This window comes from Kryptolebias marmoratus, linkage group LG20 (genome assembly GCF_001649575.2).
Source record: "Kryptolebias marmoratus isolate JLee-2015 linkage group LG20, ASM164957v2, whole genome shotgun sequence".
In the NCBI taxonomy this organism is placed as follows: domain Eukaryota; kingdom Metazoa; phylum Chordata; class Actinopteri; order Cyprinodontiformes; family Rivulidae; genus Kryptolebias; species Kryptolebias marmoratus.
Genome location: NC_051449.1, coordinates 5,390,488 through 5,407,302, shown reverse-complemented (window position 1 = coordinate 5,407,302; position 16,815 = coordinate 5,390,488). Strand labels below are relative to the sequence as shown.

At 37.1% G+C, this 16,815-nt stretch overlaps 1 protein-coding gene across 2 annotated transcripts; it reads left to right on the top strand.

The window, feature by feature from the left end:
- The first annotated feature begins 5,019 nt into the window (after window positions 1–5,019).
- Window positions 5,020–16,075, top strand: LOC108232782 (noelin-3). 2 transcript variants are annotated; one of them, XM_017410809.3, is made up of 7 exons: window positions 5,020–5,495; window positions 7,672–7,815; window positions 9,532–9,687; window positions 10,570–10,614; window positions 11,600–11,819; window positions 12,900–13,006; window positions 14,628–16,075. In XM_017410809.3, exons 1-7 carry the CDS (start codon window positions 5,427–5,429, stop codon window positions 15,303–15,305), a joined length of 1,419 nt encoding a protein of 472 aa, XP_017266298.1. In that variant the 5' UTR covers window positions 5,020–5,426; the 3' UTR covers window positions 15,306–16,075. The 2 variants fall into 2 exon arrangements, with proteins under 2 accessions (XP_017266298.1, XP_017266299.1); XM_017410810.3 differs by lacking the exon at window positions 10,570–10,614.
- Window positions 16,076–16,815: the final 740 nt, after the last annotated feature.

Genomic DNA, 16,815 nt, shown 5'->3' with positions numbered 1-16,815 from the left:
AGATTTATATTTGTATTGGTCTTTGTAATTTTTATATTGGTTGGATTCTTTACTGAGTACATTTTTCTGATTTGGAACTAATTGCACTGTAATGAGTCTTGGGATTGATTAAAAGCATTTTGAATGTTTTTTTGTATCCTAATAGAAGATGATGATCAGTCTAATCATCAACAGGTGTGTGTTCAGAGTGGTGGTCTTGATAAAATGCTCTGTGCCTTGATAAAAGTTTTACTAGTCTTGAGAAACGCTTTAATCGTTGAAATGTTGATCTTTTGAAATATGTTTTCAATCCCATATACGAGCTAAAGTGTGCTAAATTTTTTAAGTTAGTTTGGTTTGTCTGCCAGTTATCAGCACCTCAGTAGAGTTAATGCTGTGCTTGTATGTTCTCATCTCAAATACTCTAAAGCACATTAACACTTGAGTCTTTTATATGTAGGTTTTGTCATTATATACAGTGTGTTCATAACCAACCCATGGTACTCTCAGACTATGTGATAGGTATGGTACTCAGCTATTACTACTGCCTTTCATGGCGCAGCAGGTTATGAGGCTCCTGTGATCTCAAAGTGCTTTATTATTTCAGTTGGAGCTTTAGCATGAGCAAGTAGCCATTTGTCTTTTCACATTGAATTTCAAGTATTAATTTTAATATTCAGTCAGCTTAAGTTACGACTGCCACAGTAACTACCTGATTTTTATTATTTTCGCCTGACCACTGGCACATGTAGAGAATGATTGTACAATCCAGAGAGCAGCTGAATTACATTTTTCAGAGGAGTTCAGCCGTTGACCTCACTTCTGGCGAAGAAACGGAGAGCAGTCCCCAGTGAGCCGAGGCACTTCCTCTTTATGCATCCATGACACCCTGAAATAAGGTGCAAAATGTCTGCCAGTATTACCCTAGTGCTCTACTGTAAATGTCAGCAGTATTTCTCTTTCATACACATGAAAAAGATTTCAGTTACTGCTTTGCCTCAGTTTCCCACATGTTTACTCAGATTTTAAAATGGCACTTTTCCTAATTTTCATACTCATTTTTGTACTGTTTAATCTGTTCATTGGACATGTGGTAAAACCTTAATTTCTTCCATTTCCTCTTAGTTACTTGTACCAAAAAACTAAAATAATTTCATCCCAAACAACATTTATTCTCAAGAAGCTTACAAACCTTTTGACCACTCCCAAAATTGTGTGGTTTGTCACCTTAAAGTAACTCAGAATAAACTCGTTTGAACATTTATGCATGATGCCAAGGCTACTGAACCACAGAGGAGCAGAGCTACATTTGTGCATGATGCCCGCTGAGGCAGGTGAAGTGCAGCCAGGTGAATGAATGCCTCAACCGTTCAATATAAATGTCCTACAGGAAATTCCATTGGGATGAATGTATACTGACATTAGCAAAATCAGAAAAATATGAAAATTGCCTTCCAGGTTCTGACACAAACTGCTGCTGTCATCAAAGTAGGTGAAAACTGATCTTTGAATGGATGAACAGCAGAGATTTTTTTTAATGCACATTTATAGGATCAGTGGTATTAAACATACATTTCAGGGTCTTCCTGGCTCTGTTTTGACCCTAATTTGTGCTAAATAGCAACATGATGCTCTATTTGTGTTGGTTGAGTCTCAGTAAAAGCCCAGCAAGACAATAAAACAAGTAAGTGAACAAGCTGTCGCTGTTGCTTATAACCAAAACATTTTACATCCCCACCCCACACCCCAAACACAAAAGAACTTCCTCCACATCTTGAATGTAAAGATGAAAACAGCTGCTGCATTGCATAGCTATATAATAGCTGTATAAATGTTTAAAGCAGCAAAAATAACAAGTGCACACTTTATGAGAGAAAGAAAGATAAAGATGGCTTGTGTGTGTAATAGTGTGTCATTTTCAGTTATTTACTGAACAGCGTGTATCGACTGGTGTCTGCTTTGGAGCAAGATAATTGCCTGTTCTCGCTGACATTTTTTTTTAATTTCATATTTTTTGCATCTGTTTTGACAGTAAATTGGAGCTGCAAAAGAAATCCTTCACTCATTATTACCAGTGATATATTTGAACTAGACTGAGACACAAACGAGTAGCAGCCGCTCCTACTGAAGCTCATCAGCAATGCAGGTCATGGCTCACTGTAAATAAATAAATAAATGGTGCAAGAAACTTCTGTCTCTATCTCTTGTTAAAGACACTAGAGTGTTCATTGTTCAAACTGTTTCTCTGGGAAAAGTTCCAGCTGTACTCTGCTGTGCTTCTTCAAGCAGCCCATCAACTGTGCTGCTGACTGGTGATCTGGGAAGAGCCTGGAGACACCACCAAGTCTCCACTTTAAACCAGGCTGTCTCTCTTCACCTTGATTGCCCAGAAAAAGCCTACACCACAGCACTGATGTCTCAAACCAAAAATGGATCCCAACTCACCCAACCTGACAACCTCAGTTTTGCGTCCTCTTGTGTTCTCCACAGAATAATCTGTCCATTTTCTCTGGAAAAAGAAAACGAGCTTCTCTGAGGGCGAAGGTGACTCCTGCTGACAAGGACATGGTCTTTTCTCAGCCTCAGCAAAGCCTTAAAGGGGAAGGTCTAAATCAGGCACAGGTTTACGTCCTATGCTCTCTAAGTAAAAATGCTCAAGGTATATTAGACACAAAATAAATGATAAAATATGTTCAAAATTGCAAAGGTCATCTGAGTTGCAAAGGGAGTTTCACTGGAGACATGGGACAACATATTTTACTATTAAACATTTGTAAATGTTTAAGTATGCAACAGATTTGTGTTTTGTGTTTGTCTGTTTTCAAGATATTTCAATACTGTATGTATTTTATTGGAACTTACAGAAAATAATCATTGGATGTGCGCCTACAACTTTTGGCGTCAAAAGAAGCACAAAACACCTCTTTCTTTTTTCCGTCTAAAAGACATATTTCCAGTGAAACATCAAAACAGCAAACACCTTAAGGTTTATGTTCAGACAAAAGGAAAATTACCAGTGGTCTCTTTAAAAATTCAAGTGAGGTAAAACAGCCTGAGCAAAGAAGCTTTAAAAAAACTGTTTGCTCAAACAGTAAATTCTATTTGCATGCACAATGAGTGCTCCATTATTTAATACCTCGTCTCAGTTATTTGAAAACAATGTGTCGTATTAGAGTTTGTGACTAATGGCTCCAGCCAGACAGGGACATTAAAACTGCATCGCGCCACAAAAAGCTTTGTGTCATTAGTTTCAGTAATATGACAGGTTTTAAATCCCTCTGCGGTAATGGGATCTGGCTAATCAGAAATGTTTCCTGTGCTTCACTCAGGTCAGTCCACTCAACTAACAAAAAGCTGAGTCTTCTGTCTCCCTTAAATGAAAGCAACAAGAGTGACTGAGATTTTATTTCCACAGATGTAATTTTTTATAAGTAAACAACAAATGGTTACAGAGATTCAATATTAAAAACTAGCGAAGCTTGTTTGACGGCGTTTGGTGACCCATCGCCTCACTACTATATCTTTTATAGCTTTTCCTACAGCATCAAGCCCAGAGGCAACATCACTGACACTACAACCTAAAGAGAAAGCGTTTATTCAATCTGGAGTTTATAAATGACTGCATGAATGATATTCAGAGACAAAGAAAAATTGCTTAATTTCTTTTAGGTAACATTAGAAGTCATCCTTGCACAGTTTGACTCCTGCAAATGAGATCTTCAGTGTCTTTTTAAATGAACATGTTGTCGCTGCTGTGTGAGTGAAGCTTCTGTTCCTACATGCATAGTTTTAAGACAGATTTAAACATTGCAGGTCTGAGAACAACACAAGCTTTGCAAAATATGTCCCACTATCCCACCATCCTTCACTTCCAGGTGTTATGTTTTTATTGCAGCCGAAGGAATCAGTGAATACCTGGAAAGTAATTAGATCAGTGATTGAATATTGATTGTATCATTTCCCACAGAAAATAAAAAAACAAATATTAGTGAAGGTTTGCACAATTTATTTACAGTATTTGTTTTAGATGGTGCAGAAAGGATAGGAAATATTTAAGATTGTTGTTTTTTTCTCTCTCTCTTCCTTTTTTATCACTTGACGGCTGGGATATTTTTTAAAAAACTATGGAAGTTTCACAAGTTTTAGACAAACTTGTATGTACATGTAGAAAAAAATAAAGCAAAAAAAAATAAATTGATTTTAAAAAATTAGAATGAATAAGCCGAAATTGGTTGAAATCATTAATAATATGTTCAAACATTTAGAGTTTGTGAGGAATAATCAAAAGACGCATTATTGTCACTTCATGTTGAAATAAGACAATAATTCACTTTACTCATTTATACACTGCAGAAAACGTTAAAGGCACTCATTTCAATATTTTAAAAAGTAATCAAAAAAAATCATAAAGTGACAAACAAAATCTGCATATTATTTTTCCCTGTATGGATGGCCAATGTGTCTTTTAATTAAAAATTAGTAAGCCACATTTTTGACTGGATGGCAACTACCACGTGTTTTGTTTACCTATGGAAACAGGTGAAGTGACTGTAAAAACACTATATTGACAAAAGTATTCACCTGTCTCCCTTCTCACACATATGAACTTGAGTGACATCCCATTGCGGATTCAGCTGAGTACAAACCCACACTTCAGAACTGCATATCAATATATCTGGAAAACTACTGAAATAAATTATTTCAAAGTGCACCATTTGGTCCAGTTCAGGATAACCTTTTTCATGCTTGATTTCAGTTTACTATACGTTCCTTTAAGTTTTAATGGCAATGACAAAGATAAAGATAAAATATGTTGCAAATATTGAGTTTAGTATTGAATAAACAATTTGGATTTCTAAGTTTAAATCGTTGAAAATAAAATCTATTCGCATGTTTTTTTTTCTTCCTTTTTAACGCAGGTTGTATAGAAACCACCCCCAACCCCCCGCGCGCTCCTTTTCCCCTCTTTCTGCGCGTTCACAAAGACGCAGCAGCCTCTCCGCGCCTCCCTCTCCACCTTCTTTCCTTCTGAATGCGACCAGCTGCAACTTTTGTCCGCGCGCAGCTGCTGGTGGTTCCTTCTCTCGCACGAGCTGGATATCACTTCAAGTCAAGAGAGGTGGCTGGATGATGTCATTTCCGTCATGAAGGGTCCCTGAAACGCAGCTCGGATTTTCGCAAACTTTATATATATATTTAGAAAGATACATTTTTTCCCCCACCTTGACGAGGTTTCTGCCCGCTGCCTGAATAATGGCACGCGTGACGGGGACGGGTACTTGGATGTGCCCCCCTTTTTCCCAGGAAGTCACGGTTTTCACCAGAGCCTAGTTGGACGTGGTGGGGAGAGCACACGGACAGAAACTTGCGTGATTTTTGGCTTCTTTTTTTTTCCTTCTCTTGTCTCGGAGGAGGTGGAGGTGTGAAGCTCTGTGGCGGCAGACAGAATGTGGTCGCTGTCCGTGGTTCTGAACCCGCTGCTGTTCTTGCTTCTGTTCGGATCCTGCCCGACTGTGGTGAGTTTCCACTACATTTCAGTTAGAAAGAGCCACCAAAACTTAAGCTTGTTTGATTATTGGATGTTTTAGTGATTTAAGGTGGATTTACTTTGGGTGGAGCGCTGCTGTGATTCATTTTGCCCATTAAGTCTCGGATGAGTCATTTCAGTTTCCTGCAATTATTGCACGCTGGCTGATTCTTTGCCATTGTCACTGTCACTGTCACCTGTGCACAAATATTCAATTCTATGCTGACAAAAGAAATTTGTGTAAAAGTAACTTTAAATATAAACATATAGTTTGTATAAAGTATTATATATTATAGTGGTGATGGTTGGTCCATCTTTATAGAAATATTAATTCACTTTTAGGGGAAAGTTCTGTGTTTTGTTGGGATTTGATGCTATGAATTGTGTCTACATCATCTCACAAAAACACTAAACATATAGATTTATTTTCAGTTTTGCTCTCTTTGTTTGTTTTGTGTTTCAGGAAATGTAAGTTTAAGGTCCCTAACATAAATCTGTTTGGGAGCATTATTGCAAACTCGAGGGAGCAGCTTGCTGATCACCAGAAACACTGGTCGATTAGGTTTGTCCCACCCATGCAGAGAGTGCCTTGATTGCAAAGCAGTTTCTTCACCTTGCCCTGACTGAAACTGGCTGCAAAAATGTTGCTCAGAAGGATGGGAAAGGTTTACTCCTTCAGATCTGAATGCCTAAAACAAAAAGAGGAACCAGATGTCAGAATTATTTAGTGAGTGAGAAAAGCTCCTCACAAACAAAAGCAAAAGTGGGGAGTGCATCTGGCTTGGCTGAGAGACAGAATCGTTCTACTATGAGGAAATGTGAGGGTGAGAAGAGGGGAAAAGGATGTGCATCACTCAAGAGACACAAGGTTACAAAGATTTGTGGAACAAGATTCTTTTTAAGTCTTTCAAAGCAAAGCACTGAAAAAATGAGTTTGGATTTTCCTCCCCTCCTACTTCCCATTCAGATGCCAGAGTGACTATTCAAAATAAAATTAAAGTTCACGACACCAATCAGATTTTAAAATATTTTTCTAGACAATGTTTATTTACACTTATGAACTTCAGATGTCATTGTTTAGTTAAAATCAGGATGGAAGTGGTAAAAAATAAAATAGCCCTCAAACCTGGTTTCAAACCTGGTTGAGTTGTTGCTTATTTTTCTTTTATTAAGTAGCAGATTTTGAGGTTGTTTAGTGGCAAAAAGCAGCTTTTCTGTGGGTGAAGACGATGAGTCAGAGGTTGAGTTGTCTCCCGACAGCGAAGTTTTCGCCTGCTCAGAGGGGACATGATCTTTGGCGGCCACTGCCAAATGCTCTTTAAACCGCTCCAGCTGGCAGGAGAGAATGAATGGGAGAGTAAACGGATGCTGTGGAAGCACTTTACTTTTTGTAACACATATACTGTAGGCTTCAAAATCTGGTGGATGATTCACATGTTTCACATCATATTCTCCCTCCAGATTTTGTTTTATGATGTAGAGCACAATAAAATAAAAATAACAGAGTCTGCCAAAAAGGCTGATAGCAAAGAGAAAATGTGCCATCCACTGTTAAAGTTAATTTCTCGTGCTGACAGTAAACAACGGTGTTCTGATCAATATGTTTGGAACTAAACTAGTTTTCCACTTGGCTCTGTCTGTCATTTCATGCTGCTGCATTACAATCTTTCTGCATTGGCTCATAATGAAGAACTTTTTTTTTGTATAAAATTTAAACTTTTTTGAGTGGGATCATGTTAGAACAATGGAAAGAAACCATGATGCAGGTTTATCAGTTTCTCCCTGCAATTTCTTTTCCTAGTCTATGGAATGGCTACTAAGAAGAAACAGTGAAATTTCAACACTTGGGTTATTCATCAAGGCCAGAAAACTCTGTTTATTGTTGAAAAAGGCTATTCACTGGAGACAAAACACTGAGAACAGAGGAATATCTAACAACAGAAGCACTTCAAGACATTTTGTAAGTCAGTGGAATTGGTTGGTGTCAGGACTTGAGGAAAACAAAGAAGAAGAATGGGATGACCCCATGAGAAAAATAAATATCGAAAGCTCAACAACCATGTGTTGCAGTTTTATAATGGAGATAAAAATCAGGGTTTAATTCATTTGTGTCCATAGAAAAGTGTTCTGTGCATTCACAAGCGTGCGAGTGTCTTTGTGTGCAGACCATCAGGCCGAAGGAGGGCTGGCAGGTGTACAGCTCAGCTCAGGATGCAGATGGGCGCTGTATCTGCACAGTGGTGGCACCTGAACAGAATCTCTGCTCCAGAGATGCCAAAGGCAGACAACTCCGCCAGCTCCTGGAGAAGGCACGTGCACACTCACACTTATGCAAAGCTGCCAGCACACCTGAATTCATACAAACATCTCATCAGTTTTTAGCTACTCTGTTGCCGTAATTCTCTGAGAGATTGCACCAGCCTGGTCCATAGCTTTATTTTCCACTTCTGCATATGTTACATGGATGACATCAGCTAAATGACAGCTTGAGTAGATGAGAATGCTCTTCATCTTACTTTAATAGGGCTGAAGTCCCTTGATTGTTTTTGCAACTAATGTAACTATCAAATGTTAAGAGTTAAATTGTGTGGAAAATCTTCAATTCAATTCAGTTTATTAACATGGCATCAATTTACAACAAAAGCCATTGTAGCGTACTATACAACAAAAATAGTAACTCAGCTCATTATAATAGTATACAGCCATAAACATTACATTATGAAATGCCATTAATTAAAAACTTGTCAATCCAAGACGTAGATTCTATGAGAAGATAAGCAGAGAAAACAAAGCTAATACCAGCAGTAACTGCATGTACAAACATGGAGAGTAGAGTGAACATGTGATCAGAATGTCTTCCAGCAGTCTAAACATAAAGCAGCATAACTAAGGGATATCTCTAGAAACCCAACCCAACCCTAACAATAAGATTTATTTAAAAGGACAATCTTAAGCATAGTCTTAAAAGTACACAGAATGAATCTTGCAGAAATTGGAAATTGGTTCTACAGAAGAAGTGCCTGACAATCTAAAGCTCTGTCCCTATTCTAATGTTAGAAACTCTTGGAACCATAAATAAACCTGTAGTCTGAGAGCAAAGTGCTCTGTTAGGAAAATATGGAACAAGAGGGGACTTTAATCTGACCATTATCTTTTCAAGTTCTGTAATTATGTTTCACTACAAGTACTTTTTCAGTAAAAGCACAAGTTTTAAGTGACTTAATTATTTTGGTATGAAAAATACATGATAAACTGCAAAGGAGCCATAAAACATATTGTTTTATCATGACTGGTGATTGTAAGTATCATTTTTAAGCAAATAAATATAGCACAGAAGTCTCTTTCCTCAGTGAGTATGTCATACACTGTGGGGAAACATTACCGTAGCCTACATTTGGTTGTTATATGCCAATGCATGTTCTCTATCATTTACAGGGGCCTTTTGACACTAATGTACTAAGCTGCCTCAGGGTATCAGTAAGGCCATTTCGGGATCTGTCTACCAGCATCAGAAAAGAACACAATGTATGAGTGTTGTGCCACTTTCCTCTGATGTGCTCCAGTAATGCTGGTTTGTTACAATTAGAGCCAAAGAGAGAAGAGAAAGGACAGCATTTCTTCTTGTTCACAGGCTCTATAAATCTAAGGAGCTTTTGTTAAAGCATAAAAAGGTACTGCCTGGCATCCGAATCTAATCTTTTCTCTGAAATTTGTAATCAAAAGCTGTGACATAAAAAAAAAAAAAAATTTTTGTAAATTGTAGCATTGAAAGTGAAACAGACTCAAACACTAGTGGTAAACAGGGTTAGAAATTTACCATGGAACATTCTTGTATGCATGTAAAATAGATTTCAAGCTACTCTATCCTGCTGGTTTGTTGAAAGACAATCATGTTGGAGGTCAAAATGTTGATTTGTTCCATGGGAAGTTAGAGCAAGGCTGGCTACAAAACGACTGAAGAAGGACGTTTTAATCTGCTGGTGGACGGGAAAATCAATCCTGCACCATCTCATTCTCTTCAAAAGGTGCAGAACATGTCACAGTCAATCGAGGTGCTGAACCTGCGGACGCAGAGAGACTTTCAGTACATCATGAGGATGGAGAGCCAGATCAAAGGACTGCGGTCAAAGTTCCGGCAGATCGAGGCGGACAGGAAGACGCTCGTCAACAAAAACTTTCAGGTACACTTTTTGTTTGATGTTGAACTCAAGGAGAAACATCAGAAAGAGGCCCGGCAAGGAATCGCTGCCAAACATTCATAAGAAGCATGTGATTAGACAAACTTGCATTCAGGGAAGGATTTTTCCTGGTCTTCCATTGCCCAAACAAGAACAACTTTTCAAACAAAAACATTTGGATATTTTGAGGTTTGTTTGATCTATACAAAGGCAGAGAATTTCATTTGGAAGTGACCAAGGAGAAAACTTTTTTGATGTAGAAGCTCCATGAAGTCATGTCTTTCTCAATAGCTTCCTTACTATATTTTGCAGTTGAATGCACTTACCACTGAATATCCTTATCACTAGCTTTGTTGCTTCTGTGAGTTGCAATAAATTTAATAGATTCAATTTCAGATTAGATTAGTTGAATACTCCTGTTGTCATTTTGAATAAATATGACATGAAATACATTCTAATGCAGGTAGAAAATGACTCACTAAATTACAATGAAACAAATTCCAGTGGTGGAATAAAACTGACAATCTTTTTCAAGTTCAGTAACAGCAAATGCTATGTAATAAAATGTAATGTCTTTATTAATAGCAGACATTTTTAATTAATTTTATTAAGTCATGAATGTTTTTACAAACAAATTACTTCATTACAACAAATTTTATCATATTAGCTATGATGAAATAGATCTGCAGATTTATGACTAATATGCAAAAACATTGTATAAGCTCTTTTGACTACCAATAAAATACATAGCTTAGATCAGAAAATGCATTTTCTGATATTTCTATATTTGCCATAGTTTACATTAATCATCAATAACTGTGTGAACAAGGACACACAATTCCATCCATCCATCCATCTATTTTCTTTACCTGCTTTTCCGTGCAGGGTCACGGAGAACTGATGCCTATCTCCAGCATCACTGTGCAAGAGGTGGGGTGCACTCTGAACATTTCACCAGTCCATCACAAGGCCACATAGAGACAGACGTGACAACTATTCACACTGTCACTTGCACTGAGTGGCAATTTAGCATTACCAATTAACCTAACATGCATGTTTTGTTTGTTTTGTCTGTGGGAGAAAACCAGAGCACCTGGACAAAACCCATGCATGCAGTGGCAGAACATGCAAATGCCATGTAAAAACAATTCCATCTGAGTTGTGAAGTGGTACTTCAAAACCTGGAGCTAAGGTCACCAGCCACATCAACAAATCACACCAGTAGAAATCAATGAAACCATGCAGCTGAGACTTTATCTGCTTCATGTCACAGGTTGTGACATGAAGCTGTTTACTTAATCTGAACAACAAAAAAGCAGTCATAAATTTAAATTATTTGAATTTATTTACAATGTTTTTTAAGCTGTGCTTCATCTAGGGCAAGTGCCTGTGGAGGAATATAGACTCCAAGCATTAATTTTTAGACAGGCTGTATACAAATGAAAACAATTTAATAATTTAATAATAAATTTCAAAGCTTGTTTTCAAGATCACTTTAAGAGAGACATCTGATGCCATCATCAATGAAACACTTTCCAGAGGTTAATGTTTTTGACTAAAACTGCATTGATGCTAGAAGTTTTCTTAGTTCATACTCAAGCTTGTTTTGTTTTGTTTTTCTTTCTTTTTTCATGTTTTTTTTTGTGATTAAACAGTCGACTATTTGTTCTGCAAATAATATGCCATGCTTTGTTTTGTTTTTCCATTAAAATGAACAACAGATGCAACTTTGCCTCATTGAACAATGCTATTTGTAAAGAAAGGTCATATAGTAGTGAATCTAGAACTGTCATTTTATGTAGAAAATTAAATAGTAGGCAATTGTTTATACATAAAGTTTTTACACTTTAAAAAAAAGGGGCAGGTTTTTGTCTAATTTTCTATTACATGAAGCAAATATTTCTGCCTGTGTTAGGAGCTGAAGGGAAAGATGGAATCCCTGCAGCCGCTGATTCCTGTCCTGGAGCAGTACAAGACCGACGCCAAGCTCATCTCCCAGTTCAAGGAGGAGATCAGGAACCTGTCCGGGGTGTTAATGGGCATCCAGGAGGAGATGGGAGCCTATGACTACGAGGAGCTTCAGCAAAGGGTCCTAAACCTGGAGAATAGACTCCACAGCTGCATGAATAAACTCAGTGAGTCTCACATATTTGTTGTAAATAGGCTCATCATCTGCTGTCGATATAAGTCTGCTTTTTACATACAGATAGAACTTCTACCACAGGGGTGGGCAATCCTGGTCCTCGAGGGCCACCATCCTGCATGTCTTATTTGTTTCTCTGCTCCAACACACCTGATTTGAATCAATGGATAATTAACAGGCTTCTGCAGAACATGAAGAGGTAATTTAACCACGGAATCAGGTGTGTTGGAGCAGGGAAACAAGGAAAACATGCAGGATGGTGGCCCTCGAGGACCAGAATTGCCCACCCCTGGAAACAACTGCTCTTGATTAGAAAAAGTCATATTTAGAAATTCTATTCATTTTTGCTGTATTTTTTTCAATCTATGGATATAATAGTTTGACATTATAACAATAGAAGTGCATTTGAAGCTTTATCAAAATGATCGGCTCAGTTTTTTTCTTCATTTTGTTTCTGTTTTCAGCTTTGACATTTGCAATTTGGCAGTAAAAAAGCTGTGATTACATTACTCCACTCGTTGAGGTCTATCTCACTTAAAAGAATCATTTTGGCCTTCAAAGCCACCTTGCGTTTGTTTAAAAGTTTGCAAAACTGAAGCTTCAATTTTCTGCTACTTTTTCAGAAACAGAGACCATATCTGTCAAGGTGTTAACATAAATAACTAACTTGTGTATTCTGATAGAAAATTGCTGTAAAGCTGTCAAGGCTTGTGAGGATTTGCAAAAAATGTGTTGAGCAGAATGTTTAAACTGATAAAAAAAAAGACAAATAAAACCCCTGTTTTAATACATTAAACTTAAAAACTTGTGCCTTAGTTTCTATTGGCACAATTAAAAGCTCTGGCAAGAAAACTAAATGCAATTCAAATGACAAATGGGATTCACTTGTGTGTCATTCTGCCCTTGTTTTTATATAACAGCAGAGAGAAAGAAGAGTGCTGGCAGCTTCCAGCTGTTACACACAGAATTTAAACCTTTGTGCATAAAATATTTAAACAATCCAACTCTTTGATATGTATTCAAGTCATATCAATAGATGGTGTGTAATGAGAGCTGTGTGATGTGTTTACAGCATGTGGCAAGCTGATGAAGATCACGGGGCCACTGACTGTGAAGACTTCAGGGACCAGATTTGGAGCCTGGATGACGGATCCTCTAGCTTCTCCTAAAAATAACAGGGTGAGCTGATAGAAATTTTATTTTGCCCCAAGTATTATGATATTTTAAATAGGTTTACCCCTGGTCCATTATACTTTTATTTGCCCTTAAAATCAAATCTATTCATTAGTGGAAAAATTGCAAGTTATAAGAGAACTAATTTTAGCCTATAAATTGATTTAGGATGTGTTCAGAGTATGTACTTTTGTGTAAGTGTTTAATAAAAGAAATATACATCCAAAGTTTATTCAAGTCCATAAAAGAAAACAGAATAAACCTAAAAAGCAGAATAAGATGCATATCACTTATTAAAGATTTCATCTGGCCATAAAAAGTATTGTTTAATCAATGTTGTCAACAACTCATTTGCACTTTTTGAACCAGTTTCATTAATAATGGTATTAACCAAAATGCTAACTAAGAATACAAAACAATAAATGTGGCATAATTTTAAATGCACATTATCATTATGAAATGTATTTTTGAATGTTTGTTTGGTTGTGTTTGTGCATTTTAAATTATGAGCATCTAGAGGTTAAATCTGGCCATCTGATTCTAATCATTTAACAATCAAAGAAACTGAAAACACATTGTCATCATTACTGCTTGTGTTAAAGAATTACAGATTTTAGGTGTTTTTTTAAGGTTTCTTAAAATGTTTATCTACAACTCGGCTATGTTGGTGCTTTGTTGACACATTATACAGGACAGTAGAGTAAAACTCACTGTTTTTCTATCTTAAGTAGTACAAGTAACAGGTCCTTTTTTTAGTATTGCCTCAGCCGAGGTTCTAAGGGAGCTGAGCTTATATCAAACTGCGACAGGAAAATTCTGCAAATTGCTGACTCATCACCTGTGGGCGAGAACAACTGCATCCCTACAGCAGATCACACTGTCAGATTTCCTTGTTTTAAAAAGTTGTTTGCAAATCCTGCACATAAATAACACAAATCACAAATATCTCAATCAATACTTACAAATTGCATATTGTTGTATATGTAATGAATTTTTGAGCATCTTTATTCTCTGGAATAGATTGTCATACTGTCATTGACTCAGTTTCTGCAATAACCCCTTTCTTTACACTTCTCTTTACTTGTCAGTTACTTTACATAAACTATGTGCTAAATTTATTCAGTTTAGCCAATTAATTACGAGCACAAAGAGGGAAGTTTTTTATCTGTCCCTGAAACTTCGCACATGCTGTGAAATTAAACAAATGAATCCTGAGACAAGTCTACAGAGGAAAATGAGGCAACGAAGAGAAGGGAATAAGCGTATTGCACTGCAATATGTTGTGTGAAAATGTCAATAAAATAGGTGCGTGATGTTGCAAGGTCTTCGAAGCAAACTGAGCGGTTACTGATTTACAATATACTGCTCTGTCCTGTTGTTTAGGGGGCATATGTGTTTGATTTTCTAAAACCCTTTTCGTACTTGACTCAACACTTGAAGTGACCTACAGTATGAGTTCCCAGCTTTTTTACTTCTGACCACAGATCTGACAACTGTTTGTTTAAGAGAATTAATTAAAGCACTAGCTGACAGGAGACTGACAATTATCCAGAGAGTGTTATACTCATTGTGTTTTGAATGCAAAAACGTGAATATTGGTGTTTTGTCTGTATATATTTGCCCCCAGGTTTGGTACATGGACAGCTATACCAACAACAAGATAGTCAAAGAGTACAAATCCATCGCTGACTTTGTGGCAGGAGTTGAAGCCAGAGCCTACAATCTGCCTTTCAAATGGGCCGGAACCAACCACGTGGTGTACAACGGCTCGCTGTACTACAATAAGATGCAGAGTAACATCATCGTTAGATACAGCTTTGAGACAGGCCGTGTGATCACACAGAGGGCGCTGGAGTCAGCAGGCTTCCACAACGTGTACCCATACACATGGGGAGGGTTCTCGGACATTGACCTGATGGCAGACGAGCTGGGCCTGTGGGCCGTATACGCGACCAACCAAAATGCCGGGAACATAGTCATCAGCAAGCTGAACCCAGACACCCTTCAGATTATCAACACATGGAACACAGAGTACTCGAAAAGGAATGCCGGCGAGTCTTTTATGATCTGTGGAATTCTCTACATCACCAACTCTCACCTGACCGGTGCCAAGGTGTACTACGCCTACTCCACCAAGACATCCACATACGAGTACACAGACATTCCCTTCCACAACCAGTACTTCCACATGTCCATGTTGGACTACAACGCCAGGGACCGTGCTCTTTACGGCTGGAACAACGGCCACCAGGTCCTGTTCAATGTGACACTTTTCCATATAATTAAAACTGAGGATGACTCTTAAACAAGGAACACACTGTTTAAAAAGAAAGAAAATGTGGGGAAATCAAAGGTTGTGCCTAAACATTCATATAACTTTATTTATTGTTATTTTTTTTATTTTAATGTTAGTTTTTCTTCATTGTTGTTTACCATTTATGTAAAGACATCAGCTTAACTCATTTATTACTACAATTTAATTGGTATACATATGATAGGAAACCCAAGCTTCAGTTGTTAAAATAAGTAACAGCAAACAGCACAATATGAACAGCAGTTGACAGCATTTTAAAGCATTCTGAAAACTCATTTTGGATTAAATAATGACACTTTAACTTTGCAACTTCTCGACACTTGAAAGTGTACTTTGAGTAATTTCCAACGCTTCTTTTTCCCTCTGAAATAAAAGGTTTTCCAAGAACTAACCATTCTTATTAATAATGGTTTTCTTGTGCAGTTTGCACATTTATTCATCCTCTCTAATTTATTCACATTTTGACTGTGTCATTAATTGTTCGTTTTTGTTTCCATTTCTTTCTGGCCATTTCATTTATCATGACCACCTCATTTATTCCTGCTTTTCACTGCCTTAGCTTTCAATTTGTCTTTGTACTATTTTTTTCATTGTTTCACAAGTTTTGCACTTGACCTTGTACAAGACAATGAGAAACGTTGTGGACCATAATGCACCTGTACAGTTAATGTACTCTGCCTTTTTGTGTCTGTGGAGATTCTTGGCCATCTTGGGATATCTTGAAGTACCAAGTCAAAGTTCTTAGCAAACACCAAAATCTTGCTGCCTTTACTTAGTACTCTAAGATATATATATATATATATATATATATATATATTATTTTTCTTTTGTAATATAGGCAACAGTTTGTATGACTTGTTCAGTGTTGTATGTTCTGTAGGCCTAACACCTTTTGTGCATGAATGTTAGATATCCAAAGGCATTTTTACTGTATATGTGTGCATTTTGTATTTGCACACCATCCCATCCTAATCTCAAGTTACTCTTATGATTCATGAGCTATTTGTAGTTTTGTTTAATAAATATTTATTGATGTAAATAAGATGTTATTCATAACCAAATAAAAGTATTGTTTTCATTAAGAGAGTGATCTTTATTCTTTGGTTTTGTCAGAAATAGGGGATTTTGCCATTTTTCTGTTTTGTATTGTGTAATTGCCTGTGACTGAGTGTGGCTGCTTGTCTGCCTGTCTATTAGCAAAATATCTCAATCCCACTGGATACATTTTAATAAGACTCTCTAAAAAATAATAATTTGAGTCACATCTACAAGTGATTAACTTCTGAAGTCACCCTAATCTAAGAAGGTTGCTGCAACCAAATGGCCAAATCAAAACTGGTTTTAACTTAGTCATTTTTACAGATTTTAAGATAAAATTTGATTTGGAAGTAGCTGAGAGTCATTCACAACACACTCTCCAAGTTCTAACAATTTGTGCAAAATCTTTGTACACAACTTTGCCATGCATTCCTCCAAGGAATGCTAGCGTAATGTATTCTGT